A 23,796-nucleotide genomic window follows, 5' to 3' on the forward strand; every position below is an offset into this window, starting at 1 on the left:
AGATCGTGTGTCACTTCCCTGCTTAAGAACCTGTCATGGCTCCCTGGAACATTGCCAGAGAAATGTCACCAGCAGTAAGTTCCTGTTCACAGAAGGAAGAGCGCGCTGTGTTTGGGGAAGGAAGGCTCCATGGAAGAGGTAGGACTTCTATGGTACTATACTTAAATGTGTTGTGTAATTTGTAGAGACTGCAGCTTTTGCTGCCTATCCCTATGTTGAGAGGTAGGGATATAGCTTTGTCTTGGAGAAAGAGTAAAAAATAGCTAATTAAGTATGGTAGGACTCAGGTTTGAGAGAGATGTGGATTCAAATGCTGCTTCTAGCTTTGTGACTCAGGACAAATCACATGATTCCTCTGAATCTTAGTTTCCCCATCTCTAAAATGGGAATAATGCCTCTAGCATCCATCTCAAAGCAAGGTTGTTGTGAAGATCAAACCAAGGAAATACGTGTAGGCTTATCTACCAAAAAATGCTACTTAAATGTAAGTGCTCTGTGTTGTTGTATTAGAAGAAATATATCAAAAAATGTGGAGTATTCTATCCAAAGCTACTGAGATTGGTAATTGTCCATTTCTTAATTGTTTTCTGGTAGTTTCACTATGCATCAGTCAGATATCCCCAGTTAGAATATCCCCCTGCCAACAGAATCAAGTGCTCAGGTAATAGATACTTTTTTGTATTTATTTCTTGGTTGATTTTTGTTTTAGCTTTCTCAGAGCAATGAGCTTTTAAAAATCAGCAGGGCATAGTGGTGGTACATGTCTGAAATCCTTGCTACTGGGGAGGCTCTGCTTCTCAAGTCCAGGAATTCTGAGCTGATTGGACCAACCCCCATAGGATGAACTTCTTGGGAGTGAGGAGCTAGTTACTAGACTACTAGGTGGGCAGCGGCCCAGCTTGGAATGGAAGCAGATCTGACCTCCTGTGCTGGTGATTAGTAGGGTTGGGAACCACTATACTTTCAGCCAGTTGATAGAAGACTCAGTCTGCCTCCCTCCAAAATATCTGTATTTGTAGCATTTTTATTTGCATCTCATCAAGAACCTTACCATGAAGGCTCTCTTTGTATGTATCTGTATTACATCCTCTTTCTGGAATCCGGGAGGGCAGAGAGAGTTTTCTCACCAGAGTACTTAATACATATTTACTAAGTAGCTGTTGAAAGGTTTTTGGTTTTTCTTTTGTTAGCTGAAATGTAGGTGTTTTAATAAATGTTGATTGAACTGTTAGGTGTTACTGTGGGAGGTCTGTTCACTGCCTGCATTCCCCTCCTCTGAGGTTGGGTAATAGGGCAGAGTTGCACAACCTAAGCCCTTGTTTCAATGGCTTTTACCTCAGGGAGAAGTCTAAGGGGAGTCCCAAGTTTAGGACAGTTATAAGATCATCCACAAAACTAAACTGACTTGATACAACAACACCCCCCCACCTCACCCCGACTCTTTTAACTCCAACAAAATAGCTCGGTTTTCACATACAAAACCCCTTTAAGGCTGTCTTTCCATGCACTCTCTGATCTCAAGTTACAACATGCCTGTAGACAATAGGAATGAAATAATTTATATGAAGAATATCTGGCTTGCAAAATACCACCAGCAGTGGTGATTAATTAAATGGGATTTGGTTGGAATTTTCAGCTCTGCCTAAATGGGCAAAGGAAAGGAAGAAAAAGGGAAAATAAGATGTGCATTAGACTTCAGTCTTCAGTAAACACCCAGTCTTATCTGCCAATGGAAGCATTCTTCCAAAGAAGCCCTAGTCTCATCTGCCCCTGGTGAAGATGGCAGCCATCTCAGGGAGGAACCTGGTTTTTTTTCCAGTCAGTTAAATAGTCTCTTCCTTGCTGCTGCCTAGTCTTTGAAATTGTACTTTTCTTCCTCTGTTCTGGCGCTCCCCAATTTTGTGCCATGCCATAATTGGAAGTAGATCTTATTTATTCTTTTATCCTTTGGAGTAGAACCTTTAACTCGTAACTCTCCACTCTCCCAAAGGGAGAATAAGAATCATTTTTCCAGACTATCCATTTAGCATCACCTCCTTTGAGGCTCACTCAGTGCAAATCTGTCAGCCAATAAAGATCCTTATAGCTGCCAATTACCAATTCCTCAGGTATTCTACTTCCTTCCTTAATGAGGTCAGTCCTAAAATCTATGCCCTTATGATCTCTTCATTACAAAATTCAATCGTCTTTTCTTTAGCTTCATTGTTCACTTTTTGGAAACATTGGACAACACTGAGCATCTTCTACCCCCTGGATATTCTCTCTTTTCTGGTTACAGGACATTTTTTTTGTCTCGATTCTCTTCTTGCCTGTTTTGATGGTTCCTAGATCCCCTTTGGTAGATTAGCATCCATGTCACTCCACTACTTATCATCCAGGGACAGCTTTGTCCTCAGTTCCATGACATCTTTTCTCAACAGAATTTCACACAGCTGAGCTAGCACTCTCCCTCACGGAGCTATTCTTTGGTTAATAGAAGCTTATGGAAGCTACTTCGATTTCTCCCCCAGGGTTGAAATTTCACCATACCTTTCAAATCCAACAGCCATATGATTGTAATCTGGAATAATACAGCATAGCATAAAATATACATTTGGAGGAGGATAATTAATTCTGTGCACAAGGTGATCACTTTAAGTTGCCTCACAATCTCGTGTCATAGATATAGCACAATGCAAAAAAATATCACCTGCCATGCTTTGACTACAAGTGACTGCAGAAGACATTGATTATACACCAGCTATCAGTATACACATCTATAAATCAAAATGAGATAGTCATAACAAGAAAAAAATAATGAACCAGGAACCTATTTAGCATGTAGTAATTACTGCTTATATCAACAAACATGTACTCACATGTAAAACACAAGAATATACAAACAATTGCATTTTAGGTTGGTGACACATGTCACTTTCACTATGGGACATCATCAGTTAGTATGAGCACTGGTCACAGGATCCAGGTCTCCTGCTGCCTGAAGCCCTCATGCTTGTGCTTGTGAATGGCCAAGCTCATACTACTCCTCCTCAGAACTCAGACTTATCCACATACACCTGAACTTGGCTTTGGACAGGACAAAGTTAAGGGATCCAAGAATAATGGAAATGGGACTATAATGAATTAAAATATTGAAAGGAATTTTTTGTGTTCCTATTCTTGCTGATTTCTATCTTATTTGACTTTGATTTATCAAATATATGTATATAGTACATAATTATATGTTAAAATAATAAAATAATCTTTCACCCAAACCAGAAAGAATGAGATAAGAAGCTTTCAAAGTTATAGTGTCAACCCAATAAAACAATAAATATTTATCTGAAGTTACAGGGCCTTATCACACACATGTGTACATACATACTAATCCACCAAAGAATTGACATTAGACCAAAACCCATCCATAATCTCAAATCTTTGAGATAAGAACTACTTATCTAATTAAATAGACATTTTCTAAATATCTTATCCAGATAGAAGTCTCAGGCTCAGAGGTTAAGTGATTTGCTCAGTCACAGTTAACTGTCGTTAAAGATAGAATCTGAGTACAAGTCTTCCAGACTCCACTGTGAATTCTCAAGAAAATCAGAGGCACAGGCCCTTTATCCCCCTTCTCTATGTCTGTAATGTACATTCAGATTTGCCAAAAATAGGCTAGGAAGAATGACGTTTTAGACACATAGCAAGAAGTTAAAAGTTTCACTCTTTGATGAAAATCATAGGAGAAATCATTTCTTCCCCTCCAGCCCAATTTTTCTTTTTACATTACTTCCCACTCCACAGTGAAAGCGAAGGGATGACAAAGCTAGCACATGTATTATATATAGGCTTGTCCTCTTGGGAGCATTTGTGGTAGGTGTTTGACTTTGCTTTGGTAACCTCCGCAGTCAGTCTGATCCACCCCTGGTTTCAGATTCCATCAGTAACATCTGCCAAAAGAGCATGGCCTTTTATGAATAAAACCTTTGTGTTCTTTCACCGAAAGGATGGAAGTGGGTGTGGGGGATACCTGTAGCTTAGTGCCATAGAACCATGACCCATCATGCCCAAGAACTCTTTATTGAAAGGAAGATCTTTTGCTATACTATTTTTCCAAACTTTGAGGTTAGGGTCATGTGGCACATTCCTTTTACTAAATAGAGAATTGGGGATACTCTATTTAGTAAGTACATCTAGGTTGGCCTGTTGATTATAATTTATTCTGAGGCAGAGGTTCTCAACCTAAGGTCTGTGAACTTTTATTGATAAATAGAAATCTATAAAGGGTGGGGAGGAGGTTATGTATGTATATCCCTAAATATTTTATTTTATACATTTCAAAACTTCTTCCTAAAAAGGGGGGGGGGAGAGAGAAAGGGGCCTGTACAAAATAGCTAAGAACCCCTAAAGGAAGCACTTTAGCATTTTAACTCAATTGTTTCATTATAAAACTTGAAGAGATATATATTCAAGGAAAGTAGGAAAAGTAGGAAATTTCAGTAGAAACTAATTGAATAGCTATGAACTTTTTTTTTGGTTTTTATATCATCAGTCTATCCCAGTACCTCTGATAGATATTATATAACCTATGTTTTAAAAAAGTCATTGGGAGAGAGGTCCTTATTAAATTTTAAATGTATAAAAGAGTCCTAAGGCCAAAGTTTGAGAGCTACTGTTGTAATTGATCCCTGAAGAAATTAATTTTTGTCTCTGAAAAAGGCCTGGGACCTAACTTAAGCTTCTGTGTCCCAAGGGCAGTAAATGTGCTATTTATTGTACGATGAAGTAGGATGAACTTTAAGCAATATAGTTATAGAATCATACATTTTACCTGGAAAAGACTTTAGAAGTCTCAAGAAAAGGAGCATTTTAAGAGATCAGGTTGTGCATTTGGCTTCTGCCTTTTCAGAAGCCCTCTGGCAGGAGAAGGAGATATCCATTAATCAACAAACTTTTGAATATGCTAAGGTGACTCTGGCTAGGCTTGAGTATTAGACTGAATAGTGTTCTAAATGCTTGTGAGAAAGTCATTACTTAGTTTTTTTATCTGTAAATCAGAATGCTTGTGAGCAAGTCTTTACTTAGTTTTTTTTATCTGTAAATCAGAGATGATAATACTTATATCTGGAGAGTATCTGATGCTCTAATGAAATTGTAAGGAATTAAGTGTTATGGCACCATTAACCTTTGAAGGCAACCACAAACAATTAAAAAGATTGTTTAAATTTATTATATATTTTCCATTTAACAAGATAGAATATCATGAGAGGGGTCTGTAATTATTCATTGCATGTGGAACAGTTCCTGATGATACTTTGTCAGAGCAGTGGGTCAGTAAGGAGATCTTCTGCCAACTCCACCTTGTTGACCAGATCTATCTCCAGCAGATTTTTTCCTATGGGATCAAGTCAGAACTGTCATATACAAAATATGTATACATATATTGAATTTAACATATTTAATGTATTGGACTATCTGCCATCTAGGAGAGAGGGTGGAGGGAAGGAGAGGAAAATTTGGAACAGAAGGTTTTGCAAGGGTCAGTGTTGAAAAATTACCCATGCATATGTTTTGTAAATAAAAAGCTTTAATAAAAAATTTTTTAAACTGTCATATACATCCAAACCTGAGTATTTGGTTAACCTTTCAGATTACAAATGCAATCCTTTAAGTCACTGAGTAACAGCTGATGATATTTGTTAGAATATTCAAACATTTGCTAGAATGGCAAGTAGCACAACAGTGATTATGTTGGATTTTAGTAGGAAACATTAAAGTTTTATATAATTAATCTTTCAAACGTTGGAATTTGTAAGTTTTTTTTTAGCTTTGGTTGAGAAGTTATTAAAATTTTAAATTTGTACTAAGACTCTTGGAACATTGTATGCCCTATACATGTGTGTATCCTGTATGTGCATGTACGCGTGCACATACACATGTTATTTGGACCTTGTAATAACCAATCTCTCAAGAATCTCAGGAACTAGTTACTAACTAATGCCAAATAGCTTTCTCTGGGGAGGTGGAGTGGACAAATTTTAGTGACTGAATCTGGTGGTTGTGGATAATCTGGCACAGTGGATAAAGCATTGGACTGGGATTCAAATTCTGTATTGTTGCTTTTGATATATGTATTATTCCTTTTGATAGATCATTCAACTTCTCACTGCATCTCAGTTTACTTATCTGTAAAGCAAGGATAATAATAGCACATATTTCATGAAGGTTGATGTATATAGAGTCATTTGTTTAAGTACTACATACATGTCAGTTATAGGACTAGAATTCATAAGAGTAACATTGCTAGAGAAAAGTAGTGTTTTCTCTTTTTTTTTTTTAACTGTTTATTTTTTACCAAAAAAAAAAAAAAAAAAAAAAAAACCTTTGAAAGTCTTCCATGATAAACAAAGTGAAGTATAGTATATACAAAGTAATAGCAACTGTTCTGGGATAATCAGCTGTAAATAACTTTGTTATTTCTCAGTAGTACAATTATCCACAACTACTCTGAAAGACTTGATGAGGAATCCTATCCATACTCAGAGAAGGAACTGATCAAGTCTATATATAGATCGAAGCATTCTCTATTTCTCTCTCCATCTCTTTATTTTTAACTTTTAACTTGACTTTTGGAAATGTGGCTTCTTAATTGTGGGTGAGGCTAAGGTAGAGAACCTAGAACTCAAAAATCCTAGAAACAAATAAGAAATTGTTTTGAATGGAACTGGGGAAACTTTAAATAAATGAAATTGGAATAAAAAAATAAAATTTGTCTATTTCTAATTTTAAGTTTTAAGGTTCTACTAAGTTAGTTATATGTTTAAGTTTATTCTTGCTCAGGTGAAAATGAGACTTAGTGAATTGTGAAGTCATCCTAGATTAGAAGTTCTCCATAAATTTAAATGGGGCAGCTAGATGGTGCAAGGAATAGAGTGTATGAATTCAAATCCAATGCTTCCTATCTGTGAGACTCTGGGCATGTCACTTACCAGTTTGCTTCAGTCTCATCTATAAAATAAACTGAAGAAAGAAATGACACACCACTCTAGTGTCTTTAAGAAAGAACCAGACACAATTGATTGGACTAAAATTAAATTTAATTAAATTTAAATACTGCCACTTCCCCTTTTAATTAGTAATGGGAGCTAAACAGACATTTATACAAGTCTCTAAAACTTGCCCAGTGCTTTACTATATTGCTATCTTTTGATCCTCACATATGCCTGTGATACATGTATCTACTTTACAGAGGCAAAACTGTTACCAAGTGTCTAAACTGGGATTTGAAGCCCATTCAAGATTTGTGGTTCTAAATTCAGTTCTGTCAACTGTACAAGTTGCCTCATAATCTTGTTTTTTATTTTAAACACATTTACGTGCATGGCAGCACTTAAATTTGTATGTATGTGTGTATTATATATAAACCCAGAGACACACATATATACGGTATAGGCTCTAGACAGTTTCTCTGGCCGTCCCCCTTGTTTGGATTATTCTTCTTCCTTCTTTCTGACTTTTAAATCCCAACTAAAATCCTATCCTCCACAGGAAGTTTTCCCTAATCCCTCTAATTCTAATGCCTTTCCTATTAATCCTATATGTAGCTTGCTTTGCATATATTTGTTTGCAAATTGTCTCCTCCACTAGATTGTCTTTTGTTGGTTTTTATATTCCCAGTGCTTAGCAATAGTGCCTGGTACATAGTGTTTAATAAATATTGATTGATTGATTATACACACATTGCCTGCTGTAATTGGGGTCAATAAATTACTTAAACCTTTTAGTTTATAAGAATAGTTCCTTCATCCAAAAATTCATTTAAGAGTACAAATTAGCCTAAATGGCATCTATTTCCTCCCTTCTCAACCCAGAAAATACTCTTCCACCTGCCCCTAGTCAGTGAAGATGGCGGCTCCGGGAGCACATCAGCTTCTGTACTGTGCGGGCAGTCAGGTCTCTTGACACCAAATGGGATGGGTTTGCAGAAGGAAGGGCAAGCTAAGGAGCCCTGTGTGTAACTCTGCTTTCCTTTCCTGTAGCGTGTTCCATGGGAAACGGAACGAGCAGGCTCTATGGTGCTATCGCCAAGACCCTGAACAGCTCGGCAGCCACCCAGCACCCAGATTGTTTGGTGCCTCCTGACTCAGAACAGCTGGATCCCATAGATCCCAAAGAGCTGCTTGAGGAATGCAGGGCAGTCCTGCACACGCGCCCTCCCCGGTTCCAGAGGGATTTTGTGGACTTGAGGACGGACTCAACAAGTAGCCACCCATCCATTAGGGTCATGCAGTGGAACATCCTTGCTCAAGGTATGTTCAGTAACAACTGCCCACAATACACCTAAATTTACTACACCAGGGAGTAATAAATGTTTGTTGAATTGTATACCACCATTCATCCACTCCTCCCACCAATACATGCACATGTACCAGATGTGATTTTTTTTTAAGACTTTATATTAGATCTAGTACATTTATCCTTTTCTAATTCACTGATATAATTGGAATAACTAGGGTCAAGCTTTTAGCCTCATTGCTATACTAAATGAAGATCATGAATGTAAATCCTGAAAATATGAAGTAGAGGGTTTAAAAAACCACCTCAAAGTCATTGGTAAATTAACCAGATAGAGTAAAAAGCTGTAACCTCCCAGGACCTAGCGAAAGAATTTAAAGGAGAAGGACCTTAGCAGAGGATCTGCCTATGTTGCCCCTTCCTTCCCCTAGTAATCAGTAAGCAGTACACTCATTGACCATTGAAGACAGTGGAGGCAGAATTCTGTAGTACAGGGTGAGATGGGAACCTTAAGGTTCCTACCTCTGCTTCTCACATCTAAATACCAGCTAATTTACAGTGCCAGTGCACTGAAGTATTAGAATGCATAAATAAATAAATTTGGGTATATATGAATTTTCAGTGTTGCCATGCATTTAAAGTGGTTATAAAGTAAAACAAATGGACAGCACGCTTCTTGGAAAGGTTGTATTAATAAGGGGTTGCTGTTACTTATTGAACTTTTTTGCCTTTCTTTAAAATATCAGACATGATAGCTCTTCTTTGTGTCTTTAGGACACTGCATTTCCCTTTTCCAGAATAAAAAAATATATGTACATATATAAATGTTTGTTGTGTGTATGTGTATATAGTACATATGTACTACATATACATTCATATACACAAATACATACATTTACATGTGTGTAGACATAAATATACATGCCCAACAGAAGTGGTATAAAAATGTTAATATGTGACTAGGAAAAAGGAGTTAAATAATGGATAGGATAGATGTGCACTTCACCAGTATCCATACAAAGGGAAAAGGGGGAAGAGGGCATATGGGATTGACACTTTGTATTGATGGGAGGACAGGTAAGGGCCACATAGAACGAGCAAGCCTACATGGGTGGAGAGCTATATCACTTGAAGAAAAATGCCTATCACTTAGATCAGAGACACACTCAAGTATTAGAATGGATACTTGCCATAAACAGATTTATACATATATAAATTTATAACATTGCTATAAAATCAGTAGTTAGAATAAGAAATAAAATTTGCTTTGATAATACTAATCTTTGGACTAGGAAAGTTCTTAACAGTTTGATCCAATTGTCAATAAATAGGCAACCGCTTTTGGGGTGATGATAGCATTTGAGGGTTGAAGGAAAACACAATTTGGTTATAAAAGAACAGCCTCCGTGTTTTTACCCGATATTCATCCACCAGGTGAAAGAAAATATTGACCCTATTCTCATTTGGAAGAAGTTACATAATTCTTGTGGAGAATTTAACAGCTCAAATATTCCAACAGATTTGGGATCTCTTCAATCTGTGAGGCAGATTGTAACCTGTTCATGCTCTCTCCTCATGACTTCTAAGTTGATCACAGATGAGCCATCCATCATGCTGCCTTTCTCACTCTCTCTTGGCAGGGTGTCCCATTATCTTGCCATACTTGTGGGCAGTCCATATTTTTGGTCACTCACACATGTCTATGATGACATCTCACTACGGTAACTCCTCATTTGATAGGTATGGCCGCCTGCCCCCATCCACCCTGCCTGTCCCTGTTGCAGAGACTAGCGTCTCTGAGTCACGCAGCTTATAGGGCTGATAGCACAAAGATGGCCAGGGTAGGCCACTGGTCTTTTTAAAGCCTCTGTTGCTGTAGCTGACAGCTGACTGACTTCTCTGTTTCAGCTCTTGGGGAAGGCAAAGATAACTTTGTACAGTGCCCTGTTGAGGCACTCAAGTGGGAAGAAAGAAAATGTCTCATTCTAGAAGAGATCTTGGCCTACCAGCCGGACATCCTGTGCCTGCAAGAGGTGGACCACTACTTTGACACTTTCAACCCGCTCCTCAGTAGACTGGGCTACCAGGGCACCTTCTTTCCAAAGCCGTGGTCGCCCTGTCTGGATGTGGAACACAACAATGGTCCTGATGGCTGTGCCTTGTTTTTTCTTCAGAATAGATTTAAGCTGGTCAACAGTACCAACATCAGGTTGACTGCCATGACTCTTAAAACTAACCAGGTGGCCATAGTGCAGACACTGGAGTGTAAGGAGACGGGGAGACTCTTCTGCATTGCCGTCACCCACCTGAAAGCCCGTACTGGCTGGGAGCGATTTCGATCTGCACAAGGTTGTGACCTCCTCCAGAACCTGCAGAACATCACCCAGGGAGCCAAGATCCCCCTGATTGTCTGTGGGGACTTTAATGCAGAACCCACCGAGGAAGTTTACAAACACTTTGCCTCCTCTAGCCTCAACCTAAACAGTGCCTATAAACTGCTGAGTGCAGATGGACAGTCAGAACCACCGTACACAACCTGGAAGATCCGGACATCTGGGGAGTGCCGGCACACGCTGGATTATATCTGGTATTCCAAGCACGCTTTAAATGTGCAGTCAGCTCTTGGCTTACTCACCGAGGAACAGATTGGACCCAACCGGCTACCATCCTTCAATTACCCTTCTGACCACCTGTCTTTAGTGTGTGACTTCAGCTTTAATGAAAACCAGGACCAGCTTTTATAGCTTGCCTGGAGCTAAATTTCTAGTTGCAAAAGTAGGGAAATGAAAATAAGTTGGTTGAGGAAGGATTTGTGTTTCTCAGCCTACCTTTCTGGCATGGCCCAAATTGGGGGGGAAAAAGACAATTTCACAACTTTTTTGATTAAAGTCTCTATCAAAAAAGGTGTGTGCACCCCAGTTTTGGCTTGTGGTGTTTTCTCTCCCTTCAGCATTAGTTTTTGATAAGAAGTAAGAGAACCATGTCATTTATTTGGAACCTTTCTCCTTCCTGAGGACTTTGTGCCAATGTGGACTTGCTTGAGTCTTCCCTGACTGAGGTTGGTGGGTGTATATATAAATCAAGACAATACTCTCCTATTTTTATTTATTATGGCATTTAAAAAGACATTAAGAGGAAAGGACTGTGCATGGCCACATTATTATTATTATTATTTTAACATTGCATTGTAAATGACATAAGCAAATGTTTAGAATCTTAGCATGTGAGAACCATACGAGATGTTTGTAGAGCCAGTGAAGGTTTCTTGGCATTCTTCTTGAGATAGATTTAACCATTTTCGTATTTAGTCTGTCTGATAAAACAGTGCTAATACACAACAGGTTTAAAACAGAATATTTGTTCCAGGGTTGTGTTTTCAAGTGGTAGAGCCATATCAAGTTGGGGAGCCTGTTCCTTCTTTTGTTTCATGGGAGGCATCATCTCTCTCCTGTGTCCTTTCTAATCTGTTCCATCCAGAACAGCCACATCCTTTCTGTTTACATGCATGTTTCATGCAAAAATGTGAGTTGATCCAAATTACTTAACCACTACTTTATGTATTTTTTACTTATACATCAATTTGTTAGGTGACCCTAGTCTACTTTGACCTAAGATTTTATAAATGACACTGGAATTTTTCAAGAATAGGGTTGGGTTTTTGGTTTTTGTTTTTGTTTTTGTTTTTTTTGGGGGGAGGGGTTGTTCTTGTTTTTCCGAGAGCTGTTTTAGTATGGTGCCTGAGAAAATCAGAGGGTCCTTCCTCGCTATAAGGACTTAGGCTATAAAAAGATGGGCAGTCACTTAAGAGTGCACAGTGAAATTTGTAGTTTGACTAGAAAGAAGACCTGGAACTCTATACCGGGAATGAGAGTTAGTCAAAATCAACCAAATAGAATTGCTGAACCATGGGTTGTAAATGTTCAAGTTATTTAATAAAAAATTTTAAAAGCTGAGCTGCTCCTGAAATCTCAAGTCTTTTTTAGTCTTAAAAACAGCCATTTCAAGCAAGTTCTTTTATTTACAATCCAGTTTTTCTACACCAGAAATATTAATTGTCCAGTCACAAAAAAATAATACTTTAAAACGGGGAAAGTAGGTGATTACCATGTATTTGTCTTCCTCATAGTTGCTTAGATGGTACCTTCAGTAGGCGAAAAATAATATGCCCCCAAATGGGCAAATCTGTGTTGTTATTCTTGATGAGTCTTTATTTATTTATACAGTCTAAATGTTCATAATAAGGCTAGGTTTTAACATAGGAAAACACAAATTTAGGAGGAGGACAAGTTCTTCCTCACAACCTGAGAAAGAAATCGTAACTACTGTTACCATCATGGAACCAAGAAATGGATTTGTGTGACTATATTAATATTGGTGTTAAGATGCTGTTGGAAGACAATAGGAGTGAGAGGATCGGTGCGACTAAAGCTGAGGTGAGGTCACAGAATCAGATTTTTGAATTTGAAGTAGCCTCAGGATGTTTTACAGGCCATAAAACTGAGGCCCACAAAGGTCACACAGGTGTTACAGTGCTAGGCTTTGAACTCGGATCACAATGTGCTCTATCACTATGCCTCTGAACTTCAGTCAGATGTCTTGAGTTCAAATTCTGTCTTTGATACTTAAATAGACACTTGTATGACCTCCCTGGGTCTCAGTTTTTTATCTGTAAAAAAAAAAAAAAGGTTTAAACTGGATGGTCTTAATTAATATAATGCTGTGAAACTTGAAGGCTTGGTGTGATTCTGAGGAAAGATTAGAACCCTGGATTGACAGTACATGGTAAGGCAGTGGAGTAAAATGGAAAGTGTCCTTTATAAGTGAAGATCTGAGTTCAAATCCTAGCTTTTTATACACTAGCTGTCAAATGCTTTCAACCTGTTTCTTCACCTATGTATGGAATGGAGTTAACACTTCAGAGGTTGTTTAGAAGAGATAACATTAAGTGCTATGTAAATGTTCTGTTGTTGTGGGAGCTAAAATGTTTGCAATTAGCATCTCATGTGTTTACCCCCAAAATGTGTGGTTCATGCAAAGGTACAGTAGCAACCTTCTTGTTGTGTAGTTGTGCTGGAGAAATAATCCAGTGTTAAGTACTACTGTATTATTATTATAAGGGGTAATTTACAAAATTCAAATCCATTCTACCCAGTCTAAACTATGACCTTGGGAAATGCTTTTAGATCAAATCAAAATTATACAAAAGCATTGTGGAAACCAACTGGAGGGCCGATTTGAACAACCTTGTTTCATACTAACTATGGATCATCCAGCTGCCAAGTATCCTAGGCTCTATGACTCTATATTGTGTGCCTTGACTCTGTTGTCTCAATTCAGTATCATTGTTCTTTTGCCATTTGCACAGATTTTAGGGATAGGGATATTATCTTCTACTCTACACTATCCAGAACACGACATTAAAGCATTCTACCTGGTAGCAGAGATGACCAACAGTCACAAGAATCAAAGAAGAAACGTTAGTAATATTGTGGAAGATAAATTGAGATTTAGATAATATAGATATGTACACAATACATATATCACACACACACATACAACGAACACATGATGCTTGTGGAGAACAGATTAGAAAATGGAAAGTTGGAATAGTTGTGGGGAGGACATCAATGGAAATCTTTCTGCTGTGAAACACTGAGCATCTGACTTTCTTGCTATTCTAATCATTGAGGGGGAAAAAAACTAGTTGACAATAGAGAAATAAAAAGGGACCTATGTTGGTTGTTTAAGACCTTGTAAGATTTGAATGGAGTTAGACATGTAACTCAGTGTTTCAAGAAAAGCAGGGGTATTTTTTAAATTCAGAAAGGAAAAATTGGGCTTTTATCCTAAAGAGTCGTTGCTACCTACCAAAAGGACAGGAGGCAGCTTAAGGGCACTCTAAACACCAAACAATCCTTTTTTGGTTAGGAACAATTACAATTGCATAGTCATTCAGGCAAAAGAAGGCAGCAGCACAGATTCATAGCTGAAATGTGCAAAGGACATTTGTACAAATGTATAAAATGTACATAAGTTAGAGAGCCATGGGATCTAAGAAAGGAGTCAGGCAGGCTAAATATCAGATTGAAAATGAGGCTAGCAAAAAAGATAAAAGGTACCAAGAACTCTTTCAGTAATTATATAGGAACAAAAACATAAGTGGGGAATGGAGGGAAGAGATCCAATACTATAATTTTAACTAGATGTATTTGATTTTTCTGTGTTCATTAGTGAAAAATCTTTGGCATGAAAAGAAAAAAAAACCACCAAAAATCATGGTTGAGAGAAGGAACTAAAGGCAAATAAACAAAAGAGAGAGAGCAAGCACTCAGCTGCTTTAAATGACTTTGCAACAACAAATGCTTGTTGACTTAGAGTCCTTAGACTGGGACAAATTAAAGCCCTGGGCTCTGAGAGACCTGGCAGATAGAATTGAAGAGACTGTCAGTCATCTTTATGAAATGGAAAACAGGAGAGAGATCCTGAAAACTGCAATCAAGACAACTGTCTGATTTTCCAAGGAAAAAATAGATCCTGGAAACGATAACTTTTTTTTTTTTTTAAACATCAACATATTTATCTCTAAGAAAGATCTCAATTAAGGTTGCTGGCAAACACTTAGAAAGGAAAGCAGGTGTTAGTTAAGAGCAAGCATTAAAACAACCTCTTGATATCCATAAAATGAGGGATTAGACAAAAGTGTGATGGTTCTTGACCTATTTGTCACAGACCCATTGGGAAGCCTATAGTCCTCCTCTCCAAATGTTCTTAAAGATAGAAAATAAAATGCATAAGATACAAAGATGAGTGAAAAGGATGTGATTTATTTATTTTATTTATTTTTACATTCAAGTTCAAAGGATTCCCTCCCCAAATCTATCATATGGATTCCAGGTTAAAAATCCTTGTAAGTTGCCCTCTATGGCCTTTCCAACTCTGAACCGTAGAAATCAACCTTCAAAGTTGTTACCTTGAGAGGCTATGTATTTGTCCCATACATGTTGCCATTAAAAAACTTTCATATCTCTTGGCCCTACCTCCAAAGACCATTTGACCTCAAACAATATTACCAAGCTCAATTACCTACTTTTTATTTAGTTCAGTAAGCATTTATTAAGCACCTACTGTGTCCTAGGTACACTGTACAAGGCGCTGGGGTAACAAAGACAAAAGGGATACAAAACCCCTCCTTTCAAAGAGCTACCATTCCTGGGGGGGAATAGCATATACTGTACATGATAGACGCAAAATATACAGAGTAAATACAAAGCAGTTTCTGGAGGAGGGGATGCTATGCAATCAAAATTGAGCCCAACTAACTTGTATGGAGTTGGAGGATCAAGTGGTGCTACTGATTCCTTGAGATGAATGAAAGGGAAGGCTTTCCAGGCATAGGGAACAAAAATCAATCTTATCTCATTTAACACTTACAACCAACCCTGTCAAGTAGGTATGACTGACTAGGCCAGAGATGTTGGATGATTTGCCTGTCATCACATAGTATAAGCTTTGATTGGAATCCAGATCTTCCCTGATTCCAAACCCAAAGCTCTTTGTTCTGCCAAGACATTATGTAGGGTCCTCTTTTCAGTGTGCAGTACTGAAAGTGAGTGAGACTATTCTTCAGGCTTTATCCTTTTTTTTTTTTTATTTTTATTTGAGGGCAAGGAAATTGTCAAGTTATTTAAGACAAGAGGTTTTTGGGTTTTCTTTTTTTTCCCCCTTAATTAGTAAGGGAGAGAGAAGATAGAGGGAAAGAATTCAGAACTGAAAATAAAATGGAGTTTTTAAAAGGTTAAAAGTTAAAATTTGCCAGATATTCAAAAGAATGTGTCCCAAGCCTTTCAAATTATTCCACATTACTTGTGGATTCCATGACCAATTCCACAACTCATGCAGAATAGTTTTCCTAGTTATTATTCCAAGAATTCTAGAAAATAATTTTTTAAATCCCCAAAACTTTAGTAATGGAATAAATATAGTTTCCTATGACTACTTTGGAATGACATTTATGTATCTACAAATTCTAGTGTATAGTTGATGCCTTTTTTTTTTAAATTGGTCACTTTATTTTGGATTAGATAAATATCCATTCTCCTCAAGTCTATGCTTCTGTTATTTGAGGTATATATCACAATGGTCTCCTGGTCTCCTTTTCACTTCTCTTTTTACCAGCTGTAATTCATTTACTCTAGCAATAATTCATTGCACATAAGAGACACCTAATAAAAATGTTTATGGAACCAAATTAGATAGATTTCACAAACTTATAAATTGCCCTAAAAATAAAGGAATATACCACAAGTAATCCTGATTTCCCCTATAACTGAAGGGCTTCAACCAGATCTAGATAACCACTTGTCATGGATATTGTGGGGAATATTTCTCCTTAGATATGGGTAGTTCCCTTCCAGCTCTGAATTCTGATTTTTTTTTCTCTCTCCAATTCAGTTTATAATAAAAATTAAATCACAGCTATCTTCTGGATTAAATGGATTTAAGACTACCATTTAAGAAAAACCTTTTGATAATGATTAATGAATGCTATAGAATGGATAATAGAAAATGAGCTTCAAACGAAGATCATGTCTCTATGTTACGATCTGGTCCAAATTTGACTTTAGGCTTATTATTCAATTCTGCTTTGGGTATGAGCTAATTTTTACATTTTCTGCCTATTCTTCCTGGCACCCATCATTGCAGGTCATAGAACAGGGCTCCAGTTTCTGTACAAGCAATATGTTTTAATATAAGCTTTACTTTTAATGTTAATATACTCAAAAGAGGAAAAACAATTCATAAAAACCATATGTGAAGGAGCATTCACTTTTGTTAGCATGCAATACTCATGAAAACTTTTTTTCCACCCAGGCAATCACAGTCTTGCTAAAGAAATCCAAGGGAGTTTTTGCATACACATAAGGTCTGGTGACTTGATCTAAATTCAATAGGTAATAAATATTAAAAGTGGGATTTTGATTCTGGTATTCAGAATTCAGCTCTCTGCATTATGCTATATTATCCCAGAACTATAGATCAGGAAAACTGGGATAAAATGGTTGGTACACCAACAACTTCATTTCACACTTAAAAAAAAAAAAAATGAACCCCTGGGTTGTGAGGTGACTTGAAAGTCACACAGCAAATCAGTGACAGAACTAAGACTATCAAAGTTGAGGAACATTCTATAATTGACTTGTCCAGGCTTAAAAGAAATATGCTACTCTGTAAAACATTATAGGTGACATTAAAATACTGCAGTTCCAGCATAAGCTACTAAATTAGTAGCTTTAATATAAAAAGGAAAAGTTGAAAGCATGGCCATTTCAGCATAGTACTGTCTGCTGCAATTTATAATCCTCCAGATCAAGTTATCAATATTTGATGGCTGGATATTTATACAATCTTTTTAGCTATGAAAGAAAATTTTTTAACTATCATAATCCACTATATGTAAAATCTCTTAGATTTTTTTTATCCCCTCCATTTAACTATCTTCATTTTCCTCCATCCCCTCCCTCTTCTGCATCTGAGCAATATGTTGGTAAATTCTATTTAGTATATTTTGAGTTTGAGGTGTCAAGAGGAAATTCAAGTGAAAATGTTTAGCAGATGTGCTATTATAAAGGGCAGGGAAGAATTCTAAGGTGGAGATAGAGACTTGGAATCATTCAAATTGGAGTTATAGAGTGAAACTACAGAAGTGAAAGAAGCTGTCATGGAAAGGTATAAAGAGATCAGGTGGAACCTTTATAAATGTTCACAGTAATATAGAGAGAGGAGTCACCAATCCAGAAGTCAGATGAGAGCAGGTAGTGTTGAGGAGGCGTTAGAAAGTGAAATGGTCCACTGCAGTTCAAACAAGAGTGGAAACCAGGAAAAGGCCATTGTATTTCGTGACTGACAGCCCCAAGAGGCATAACTGGAGCAATGGAGGTGATAATCCTATTGCCCCGGTCATCCCACATCTAAAGTGTCTTCAGGTCTGGGTGGGTGGCACTCTAGGGACTTTGGCAAAGAGGAGCTTATTTAAATGGAATTCAAAACAACAAAGACTGGAACCCATTGTCAGTTGAAGGAACTGTTTTTGGTTTTCCTGGCAAAGACACATACCTGGTTCAAGTGTCAAAAAGTTTATAATGTTATGGGGGCTTAGACTTGTTCTCTTTGACCCTGGAGAGCAAGACTAAGAAAGGTTTAGCAAGCCATCACCTGAGAGAAATTATCCTAAAGAGAAATTAAAACTATTCAAAAGCAAAACAGGCTGCCTTTCAAAGGTGGTGAGGAGTTTTTCCAGTGTAAGTGTAGCAGGAATTTCTAGTTATGAATTGGATTTGATTTTTAGATCTTTGTGATTCTTGACACCCTCCTTAGAAGATTTTACTCTGGTTCTCCTACTTCCAAAATGACAAGCTATTTCTCTTCCTTCTTCTACCCCAAACTATAAATATTCACAAAGACTCAAGGTTTTTTCCTTACACAAACTTCCACAGAACCTGTTTGTGGTCCAGGGTTAAAACTATTTGGTTCCAAATGTCCAACAACCTAATGCAAAGCATTTCTAATCTGATGCTTCATTTTTTAACTCAAACACAAGATACCTAAATCCAAATATGTGTTTTCTTTAAAAATCAGTTTCTATTCCCAACCTGCTTATAAATTGAAGCTCAAAACAATAAAAATAATTTTCTTTACTTCTCCCTTTCCCACAACCAGTTACAAAGTTTGGTTCCATTTAACTTTTTTTCCATTTTAGCCATTACATCATAGTTGGATTACTCCCCACTCACTTAATATGTTTTCTCCATATTACCACCCCCCCTTTCATCTGAGCAAGACATTATTAGATTGATCTTATAACATGTCACATTATTGATTACTCAGAAAACATTGTCATTTCTTCTCACCTACCTAATCAACTGATTCATTAAATAAAAGAAAAATTAAAACTTATACATACACAGTGCTTTATAGTTACAAAATTCTTTTAATGTAGTCACATTGAATCTACAACCCTTCTGAGAAAACAGATTCAGGGAGGCTAAACTTTTTGCCTAAAGTCACAAGGCTTCTATAAGTGATTTCATTCTAGGCCCATCTCCAATGTTTTTTGGCACTACTTAAAAGTATTTACCAATCTGGGCTCACCCTTACCATCCTAAGTGTCTTTCCTAACTCCCCCACATCTTCATTCTCCTGCAGTCACGCTGAGCTTTTTTCCTAGTGCTTTGAACACATTATGCTAATTTCTGCCTCTGTGATTCCATCTTTTCTGTTGACTGTCTTTTGTGAAGTTCTGGTTTCCTATCTTCTGTGTCTAGCTTAGGATGCCCCTAATGCCTAGAGTACTGCCTGCTACCTCTTCCTGCAAAGGAATTTCTACCTATGTTCGAAGGAGCCTGTCTTGAGAAATCGGCCAATGGCCTTTCCCCTTTTTGACCTAATACAAGATTTTGCTTGTTCATTTCTTAGGCCTTTGTCTTATTTCATATGATAGCACGTGTCACATTCCCTTACTTTACTAGTCTCCAAATGTTCTTACTGAATACTAGCAGAGCAACTGCTTATATACACAATAGATACTTGGTAATAATTTTTTTTTTTAAATTTAACCCTTACTTCATCTCCCTTCTTACTTAAATCCTACCTTCCAAGGCTTGAGCCCTATTTCTTTTATGAAGTCTTTATCCATCCAGCCTTCAGAGTTCCCCCTGTCTCCAAACTTCTGTGGCATTCATAATCTCATAATCTATCTCACACAATTTCAGTTGTTAGCCACATCTCCAAAAGTAAACTGCTTGAGGACAAGAAATATTCTTATACTTTTATGCACCATGGTGGGCACATCGTAGGCACTAAAATACTGATATGCTGACAATCAGAAGCATTTTATTCACATGTTAAGCAGCTACTGGTGACTAAGAAATTTTATTTCTACCATATGCAACTGTCTTTATTTCAATTCTATCCCTTTAATTGATTCCAGTTATAATGAAATACATCTCAATGTAATCCTGACATTACCTTTCCTAAGTTCTAAAAATTCCTATTTGTAAAATGCTGTTTGTACTGTAATGATAGTGGTTCTGCCGAATTGTTTTTTAAATAATATGGTTAGAAACAAGTAATCAATATCTCACCAGAGATTTACGTTGGCCTGGAGGTCCTCCCCTAGGGATGCCGACGTCTCTATAGTAAGTAACCTATTGGAGACAAGGTTGAAGACAGAAGAAAACAGAGCCAGTACTAATAACTAAAGAAATGCCAATTCTGCTTAGTATCTTTAGCACTTCTTTTGTAATATTATTTTTACCTCTCTATAGCTCTTTTTCTCTAGATACATTCCTATATATAAGTACTTCTATTTATATAAAATCTGGTTTTTTCCATGTTGAAATCCTCCTTTGCAAAGTGATCATCCAAAGTTAACCCCCAAGAGAAACAGGAAGGACAATATGAACATCTGGATTTCAGCCTCAGAGAAGATCTAGTACTTCATTTTTTATTTCCTTTGCCAATATGGCATTTTAATGCTGAAGTTATGCTCTTCTGTGATCACTCTTTTAAAAAACAACAGCAACAACACTGGAATAGAAATCAGAAACTCAAATTGTGATGCTGTTACATCAACTTTCAAAGCCTAACTGTGGATAAATCTTGCCTATCTCACTTGGTTATCATGAAGATCAAATTTATGTAAAAACCATGCTATATACTTAAAGCACCACATATGTGTAAGATATTTATACAAAGAAATAATGCTAACAACAGCTTATTAAACCTGTGAATTCTTCCTTCCCTCTTCTAACTCCCAAAATGGAATTAAAACAACTAGGTGTCTTTATATCTTTTTGATAGTCACATCACTGCCATCCTTACTTAAATGACAACAAATCGTAAAGGCAGTAGATTTTTAGTTTAACTCATTCTAAAAGTATGAAGTAGTTTTTGAACAAATGTGTAATTAAGAAAGATTAAAAAGTATCTCTAATCAGCACATATAATCACTTTAAACTATATTTGGACCTAGACACATTTTCTGATTTTTTTTTTAAATCTCACCTTTAATATGATATGTTGTCATTTTTTAAATGCTAGAATTCAAATTTATCATAAAGAAATGGAATGGCAAAAGCACACAGCTGATACCTGCTGAATTGATAACTAATAGAAATAAAGGCAAAACTTCTAGGTAAAACCAAAGATTTGTATTGCAGATAGCAAAGAATTAGCTCTTTTCTAAACCAGTTTCCATTATCTGCTGAGCAAAGTTTTATAACCATGTATATCATAGGGCAAATGCCACAGTAACTATAATTACTTTGTTTCCATTACCTCTAAACATCAGAAATATCGCCAGAGACCAAACAAAGGACAAAATAAATTTCATTTCTATATTTCAGTAAAACCTACTTGAATACACTTTGAAACAAGAGTACAACAAAATATAATATACTTCAAATGTTGAATATACAAACTATTATAGTTCAATTCTGAACACTGGTACTTTCCCTCCTTTAAGTTGAACTAAAAAAAAAAGAAAGAAAGAAAAGAAAAGAAAAGAAAGAAATACAGGTTTAAAACTACCTGACAAAAATTCATGCTGAGCGTGAACTTTCTAGTGAAAGAGTAGAGCCGAGACTGAAATGTATGCACAGATGCCAAGGCTGGGTGAGCGGCACAGGCATGTGTCAGCAAAGGCCAAAGCCAGCTGCTACTATGTCCACAATTAAAGAAAGTGACAGACTTAAAACTACCATACAAAATATGTTACATGTAAATTCTATAACAATACTGTGCTAGGTACAAGATTTTTAAAATTTTTCTTTTAATAAAAAAAGCTTTACACAAACAAGCCATTAGCTTATTTCAAGAAAGAAAACTGAAAATCAGTCTAAGGCTTTTGTTTTAAATCAGCTTAAGCTATATGATACAAAAATTCCACTAGGTCTCTTTTCTTCGTTGTCCTCTTTCAGAAGCTTTTGGATCCATTCTTCACTTCACATTCTAAAATACCTATATTAGCAGAGTCTTCACATAGCACCAGTTAAGTGAGTACTGTGTTCACACAGTAATAATTGCTGGTATGCATTAAAAAAATGCATCAAAATTTGCTATTTGTAACAATGAGACCATCCTTCCCTATTTCCCCCCTCCCCTAACTTAAAAGATCACCTCTTACAGAATTCTTTTTAGTGTTCCAAGTCTTAGTGTAACTTGATAATGTAGTGAACAGCTTGGTCCCTTTTTTATATTTATATGTTGCTGTAAGAGGCAGTTTTCTGTCAGCATCTCAATGTGTATACAGTTCATGTCCCACTTAAACATGGGATAAAGGTAATTTATTTCCAGTAAGTCTCTGATTGCTTTCTCGTATGCATTAAAAATGTTGTCAAGTCTCCCTGCATGCTCTTGATGCTGTCCCATCCCTGTCTGTGCTTCCTCTGCCAGGCAGTTGGGTGCTGCCTCACTTCTCACACGTCACTGTGCCTTCTGGTCTCACTGTTAGTGGAAGAGCAATGGTGGAGGGAGCACTGACCACTACCACGTGGGTCACAGCCTTACTTCCATCTGCTGGCTTTTCTTCCTGTACCAGCTGCAAAGTCTTCACTTCAGGCTCCTGCTTTACAACCACGGCATCTGATTTAACCTCTGGCCCCTTGATCACCGCACTGATGACTCGGGGGGGCGTGTGGCTGGACGCCTGCTGGGCAGGCACCGAGAGTCTCATTACAGGTGTCCCGTGAGCTATGGACACTGGGGTGAGGGCTCTTACAGCCAATGGAGTCCCAACTATGTTAATACTGCCTGATCCAGTCAGGCCTGACTTTGTCTGCAGCTGACACTGTGCAAGTTGTGTGGCTGGTATGGTGATGATTTTGGCAGGCTGCATTGTGATTTTGTCTCCATTTTCAGTAGATGCTGGCATCACTGTAGGGATTGTCTGAATTACCACCTTTGGAGTGGTTGCTGTTGTGGGGCTGGTGCTGGTTATTAAAGATGAACCTGCATTGACCGACTGAACTGCCACTGTTGAAATTTTCTGTCCCAAAGAGGTCATGACAACAGGCACTTGCATTGCCACACGAACTGTCCTGTTAAATCCAAGAAGAGAGAGAGAGAGAGAGAGAAAGAGAGAGAGAGAGAGAGAGAGAACGAACTTATTAACATGTCTTCAGGTGGAAGGAACTGAAAAAAGGAAATGCAAATAACAACTAATGCCCTCTGGTTCCATAAGTCACATATTTTTTGGTAATTCTTACAGTCTGAAATAAAGTTAATTCTGGTTTTTTCTCTTAGTTATCTTATGAACACTATGACTATAAAACATGAGAAAGTAAGCTAAAATTATCATTAATAGTTAAACATATAAACCAATTCATGTTAGTTGAGAAACATGTTAAAAGTAGAACCACATTTTCATTACTGAGAACCTCAGAACACTTAAGACACAAAACCATTGCTGCCATTTATCCCACTGTGAGGTTGGTATTCTCAAGATCCCAGAGTGCCAAAAGAGGG

The 23,796-nt window shown here is 37.2% G+C and overlaps 2 protein-coding genes across 6 annotated transcripts in view; one reads left to right on the plus strand and one right to left on the minus strand.

Annotated features, from left to right (window-relative positions):
• Nucleotides 1-12,227, plus strand: part of NOCT (nocturnin) — a 35,099-nt gene extending 22,872 nt beyond the window's left edge. For 2 of the 4 annotated variants that reach the window (XM_051965410.1, XM_051965414.1), the window contains exons 2-4: nt 28-138; nt 8,019-8,288; nt 10,183-12,227. In XM_051965410.1, coding sequence (XP_051821370.1) covers nt 28-138; nt 8,019-8,288; nt 10,183-11,018 — 1,217 coding nt within the window. In that variant the 3' untranslated portion in view covers nt 11,019-12,227. Of the gene's footprint in view, nt 1-2; nt 139-8,018; nt 8,289-10,182 lie in introns of all 4 variants that reach the window. The other 2 variants (XM_051965413.1, XM_051965412.1) reach the window with 2 other exon arrangements.
• A 2,851-nt stretch (nt 12,228-15,078) lies between these two features.
• ELF2 (E74 like ETS transcription factor 2) overlaps nt 15,079-23,796 on the minus strand; it is a 60,205-nt gene continuing 51,487 nt past the window's right edge. For both annotated transcript variants that reach the window (XM_051965408.1, XM_051965409.1), the window contains one exon: nt 15,079-23,369. In XM_051965408.1, the coding sequence (XP_051821368.1) occupies nt 22,742-23,369 (628 nt within the window). In that variant the 3' untranslated portion in view covers nt 15,079-22,741. The remainder of the gene's footprint in view (nt 23,370-23,796) is intronic.

The sequence above is a fragment of the Antechinus flavipes genome, chromosome 6, assembly GCF_016432865.1.
Source record: "Antechinus flavipes isolate AdamAnt ecotype Samford, QLD, Australia chromosome 6, AdamAnt_v2, whole genome shotgun sequence".
NCBI lineage: Eukaryota > Metazoa > Chordata > Mammalia > Dasyuromorphia > Dasyuridae > Antechinus > Antechinus flavipes.